General features: G+C 41.2%; 1 protein-coding gene across 1 annotated transcript in view; it reads left to right on the top strand.

The window, feature by feature from the left end:
* Positions 1–5157, top strand: part of LOC127977072 (signal peptide peptidase-like 2A) — a 9389-nt gene extending 4232 nt beyond the window's left edge. Inside the window, exons 7-16 of the mRNA XM_052581760.1 lie at positions 21–122; positions 550–631; positions 734–808; positions 893–946; positions 1016–1063; positions 1992–2091; positions 2186–2266; positions 2353–2516; positions 3517–3550; positions 4874–5157. Coding sequence (XP_052437720.1) covers positions 21–122; positions 550–631; positions 734–808; positions 893–946; positions 1016–1063; positions 1992–2091; positions 2186–2266; positions 2353–2516; positions 3517–3550; positions 4874–4908 — 775 coding nt within the window. The 3' untranslated portion in view covers positions 4909–5157. The remainder of the gene's footprint in view (positions 1–20; positions 123–549; positions 632–733; positions 809–892; positions 947–1015; positions 1064–1991; positions 2092–2185; positions 2267–2352; positions 2517–3516; positions 3551–4873) is intronic.
* The last annotated feature ends 413 nt before the right edge of the window (positions 5158–5570 follow it).

The following is a 5570-nucleotide window of genomic DNA, read 5'->3' as shown; positions in this document are numbered from 1 at the left end:
ACTCTGTGTTGTTTCTCCAGTGTTTCCTGCAGAGACAGAAGCGTTTCTGTGCGTTCACTGCTGATCGCCGCCGTCTGCATCACACTGTCTGTCATCTGGGGAGTGTATCGCAACGACGACAGGTCACACACACACACACACACACACACACACACACACACACAGGTCAGACTGTCCAGCTGCAGCTCAACAGAACTAGATGAGTCTCTTCCCCTTCACGGAGTCTCTCACTTCTGCATTCAGTGTGTTTTTGTATGTTTGGGTGTGTGTGAAACTGTATCTGCTGAAACACACGGTGGATTGTGTCATAACTGCTGTTTGAGTCACTCAGTAACATTTTATAGTAGAACTGCACAGTAATTCAAAATAAAACCAAAGTTGTTCAGTTAAAGGCTGCGGCTGGAATCAATAATCTTGCACTGTGTTTATTAACATGTGAGCCGCACATGATGCAGTGTGTTTATTACTAAATGCTCAGACATTGAGATTGTGATGGTGTACTCTATCTCTCCCATGATGCTCTTCTGTTCGTGTCTCTGGTGTCTGCAGGTGGATCTGGATCCTTCAGGATCTGCTGGGAATCGCCTTCTGTCTGAACTTCCTGAAAACCATCAGTCTGTCCAACTTCAAGGTGAGCTGTGTTCTCAGAGTCACTCCGGCGCTGTGCTGTGTGTGTGACGTGTGTGTGACGTGTGTGTGACGTGTGTGTGACGTGTGTGTGCTCGTTCTGCAGATCTGTGTGATTCTGCTCAGTCTGCTGCTGCTCTACGACGTCTTCTTCGTCTTCATCACGCCGTTCCTGACGAAGGTGAGTATCAGCAGATCAGCTCTCATCAGCGTCTGCTCATGCTCTCATCCTGATGTGTGTGTGTGTGTGTGTGTGTGTGTGCAGAACGGAGAGAGCATCATGGTGCAGGTGGCTCTGGGCCCCGGCGCTGGAGGGAAGGTGAGCGAGAGCCTCGTGTGATCTGTGTGTGACTGATGTGCGGCTCACTAACTACAGCTTCTGCTTTAGGGTGAAGCACTGGAGGTCCCAGGAGACAACGCATCCTCCTACGAGAAAGTGAGACACACACACACACAGATACAGACACACACACACATATACACACTCACACATACACACACACACACACTCACATACACAGATACACACACACACACACAGACAGACACAGATACAGACACACATATACACACACACACACACACACACAGACAGACACAGATACAGACACACATATACACACACACACACACACACACACACACACACACAGACAGACACAGATACAGACACACATATACACATATACACACTCACACATACACACACACACACTCACATACACAGATACTCACACATACACACATACAAACATATACACACACACACACACACACACACACACACTCACATACACAGATACACACACACACAAACATATACACGCTCACACACACACACACACACACACACACACACACACTCACTCTCACGAGGTATCAAGTGTTTGATATTTTTTTCCATAAAGTTGAGAACATTTGAGTTGTTTCAGTCCAGTTTAATCTCAAAATCAAAAGAAAAAAATAACAAATTACATTTTGTTCAAGGTAAAATAAAGCCTTTATTACTGAATTATAGGCTTATATTATAGGCTTAAAATATAAATGTATTAGAATTGCTTTAATCTATAATGATGAATTTAATGAGAATTACTCATGGAGAAAAAACAGTTTTTAAAACACTTTATTTTGTGTAATGAATGTTTTGCTTTACAGAAAATCATGATGTTGATGTTTATAATATCTTAATATCTTATAGTTGACATATTTCAGTGATGTAAACGATCAAGCAGCTGAGATGTTCTCACATCAGTGTACATACAGGTATAGCTGGATGTATTTATATCTGTGTGTGTGTGTGTGTGTGTGTGTATGTGTGTGTGGGTGTGTGTGTGTGTGTGTGTGTGTGTGTGTGTGTGGTCCAGCTGCCGGTGGTGATGCGTATCCCACAGTTCTCTGCGCTGGCTCAGAATCTGTGTATGATGCAGTTCTCCATCCTGGGCTACGGTGACATCATCATACCAGGTCAGACACTGCCCGGGGGCGGGGCCGGGGCCGGGGGCGGGGCCAGCAGCTCTGAGCCGTGATGATGAATGTGTGTGTGTGTGTGTGTGTGCAGGTCTGCTGGTGGCCTACTGTCACAGGTTTGATGTGTGGATGGGGAACTCCAGAAGAGTCTACTTCATCTCCTGCAGCGTGGGTACGAGCTTCTCCTGATGATCCTCCTGCAGCAGAGACTGTGCTCTAACGGCGTGTGTGTGTGTGTGTGTGTGTGTGTGTGTGCAGCGTACGCCGTGGGTCTGCTGCTGACCTTCGCTGTGATGCTGTTGTCTCAGATGGGTCAGCCGGCGCTGCTGTACCTGGTTCCCTGTACGCTCCTGACCAGCTCCGTCCTCGCCGGCGTCCGCAAGGAGTTCACACACTTCTGGAGCGGCTCTGGAGCCTGTCAGGTGACGAGATTCAGCATTAGCTGTTAACTCTGTTGTTAACTCTCAACAAAGAAACACACAATGAATCTCTGTCTCCTGAAGATATACTGAGACTGAACATGATTTACTGCATTATTACTGGAATCCAGAGCCTCAGGCTGATGAATCATTGTTGTGAATCAGATCCCGGCTGGAGCAGCTCAGATCTACAGACACTCGATTAAACTCACTTTCAGACGTCTGACAGTCAAATATGATCCTGTGATGAATGAACTTTCTCTAAGAGTCACTGAACCGAGGAATCAGTTCGGCTCGGACCCAAGAGAGATGAGCTGGAGTGAACCGAACACTTGATTCAGCGTTTTTATGGTTTCTCATCGTTTCTGTGAAAAGCTGAGCTGAAGAAGACGAGTTTATTCACTTTATATGCTTCAGACATGAACAACATCCACTTTTCACAACATTAGTGGGTGTTTTAATAATATTACATCATTGTCTGATTATGTAAACAAACTAGTGAACTGAATCAGTTCACAGAAAAGATTTCCTCATCAGCCTGAGGCTCTGGATTCCAGTAATAATGCAGTAAATCATGTTCAGTCTCAATATATCGTCAGGACACAGAGATTCATTGTGTGTTTCTTTGACGTTTAATGAATCACTAAGATTCACGGTTTCAGTTGAAAATCTCACTTCCTTTCACTTCCTAAGGTCATGGGTTCAATTTTCCAGAATGCGTGAAGTCTGCTAAATTAATAAATTAAAGAACAAGCTAAAAACATATTTGCCTAACAATAATAATACAGCTGTTTAAAGGCACTGGAAACTGAGTGTGTGTGACATCTGTCCAGGCATCTGTGTGTTTCTGGCCGAGGACATTGTGTGTGTGTGTGTGTGAGAGTGTGTGTGTGTGTGAGAGTGTGTGTGTGTGTGAGTGAGAGAGAGATGTGTGATCTGAGATTCAGATGTATGTGTGTTTGTGTGTTTTATAAGATTTGAAATGTGACTTGGTCTCCATCAGGTCCTGGAGGAGTCTAGGAAGCCCTTGTTATCAGGTTTGAGCTCTTGTTTTAGTCCTCCATTCTGCTCAGTGCTGCCCTCTGTCTGTGTGTGTGTGTATCTGTGTGTGTGTGTGTGTGTGTGTCTCTGTGTATGTGTGTCTGTGAGTGTGTGTGTGAGAGAGAAAGAGAGTGTGTCTCTTTGTCTGTGTGTGTGTGTCTCTCTCTCTGTCTGTGTGTGTTCCTGCCCCGCAGTGTGTGTGTTCACCACATAGTGGCGCTAGAGTACACGTCTGTGTGTGTAGATGAGCTGCTCCAGCATGTTTATCTGATGATTTCAGTTTCTCAGCTGCTGTCTGATGTAACTAACACACGACTCATGAGCATAAACACATAAAACACCTGCTTTTCTGTCTCAGCATCACTTTAACTGAATCTCTTACCGGACAACAGTGATTTGTTTGGAAGTTTTAATGCCATGAGTCTCATTAACACATATGTTGATTCATATGTATACTCCCCTAATGCAGAGGTGTACACACATGAATCAGGTCAAAAGCTCGTTGAAATGAATTTGTAGTGTTGTAAATGAATGACAGCATTCCTGAGGTTTGTTATTGGTATAAAACTCACCCAAATAATCTCCATTTATCAGCCTTCTGCACAATACAGCTTTTATCATTTTCAGAAAAACTCCAAACTCAAAATAAACTCTAAAGGTGTGCAGAAGGATCCAGAAGTGTGTCATCCTCAAAATCATTTCAAGCACAAACACTCATTATTCAGATCCAGAATATAGTCCACTCATTAGCGGTGTATGTCTGCATTTTATTCATCTCCAGCTTTATCTCACTCTTTTACATATGTATTTTAATGATGAGCATTAAGTATATTTTAATAATATATGTATTTAATGGTATGCATTGAATATACTTGAATAAGTATTAAATATAAGCATTAAATAACCATGTATAAAATGTGTGATTTCAATAGTCCTTATAAAAAAATCATGAATTTATAATACATTTTTGTATGAAAGTTAATTATGAATCATGATTTGTCTGTGAAAATATATGTAAGCTGATTTCACACAAATTCACGAGTACACAGTTAGTGAATGAGTTTTACTTTACTCCTCAATAAATCAAAACTAAAATTTAAAAACGTTTAGTTTATAATTTTATTTTTTAATGCGACAAGTACTAAAATGCAGATACTGCTAGAAATCTCTTCAAGTGGCTGTAGTTGTATCTGTTAGTGAGTTTGTGTGTGTGTGTGTGTGTGTGTGTGTGTGTGTGTGTGTGTGTGTGTGTGTGTGTCAGCTTCATCTGAGCTGAGACTCGCAGTGTTTCTGTGTGACGTCTGTCTCTGTGTCTTCAGATGGAGCAGTGAAGAGGAATACGCCGTCTTCATGATGATCTGATGGGAACGCTGTGTTTCTGATACGAATCTCATCATCATCTTCATCACTGGGACACTTTACTAAAACAACAGACTGTCTAAAAATCGTTATTTAAGGGGCCTTAACCAGATCAACCTGCTGTTTTTGTCTTTCACTTTTTTATGTGATCATTTTATAACTTTGGGAATATTTGACGAAAACCCAACGAATAGTTTAACACTCTATCTCTGTGATCAAAATAAATACAAATCTGAAAACTAAAGCGGATGATTGATAATTCAGATGCAAAGCATGCAATGACTGCGGCAACTTTAACATTTGAAAGGATACTATGACAAAGATATCGCTTTCTTTATTCAAACTGATTTTTTTATGAATATATGATTGACTCATGATTCATACACTTGGAAAATTATGAGCTAGATCACTGATTATCAGCTCTAGGGGTGTGACAATACACTTGAGATAATATACAGAGACTTGGTTCACTAGAACAAGACAATATTTAAATAATATACATTAAAAAATTTCAATGACAAAATATTTGTCTTTTAATTAACAAAAAATAAAACAATGCAGTTGTATAAAACTAATCTAGGGCTGTAACTAATGATTATTTTGGTTATCAAGTAAGCTACTGATTATCTTGAAGATGGAGTAATCTGATATTTTTTA

Source organism: Carassius gibelio, chromosome B18, assembly GCF_023724105.1.
Source record: "Carassius gibelio isolate Cgi1373 ecotype wild population from Czech Republic chromosome B18, carGib1.2-hapl.c, whole genome shotgun sequence".
Lineage (NCBI taxonomy): Eukaryota > Metazoa > Chordata > Actinopteri > Cypriniformes > Cyprinidae > Carassius > Carassius gibelio.
The sequence above is the reverse complement of the archived record's forward strand: the minus strand, read 5'-3'. Positions and strand labels throughout refer to the sequence as shown.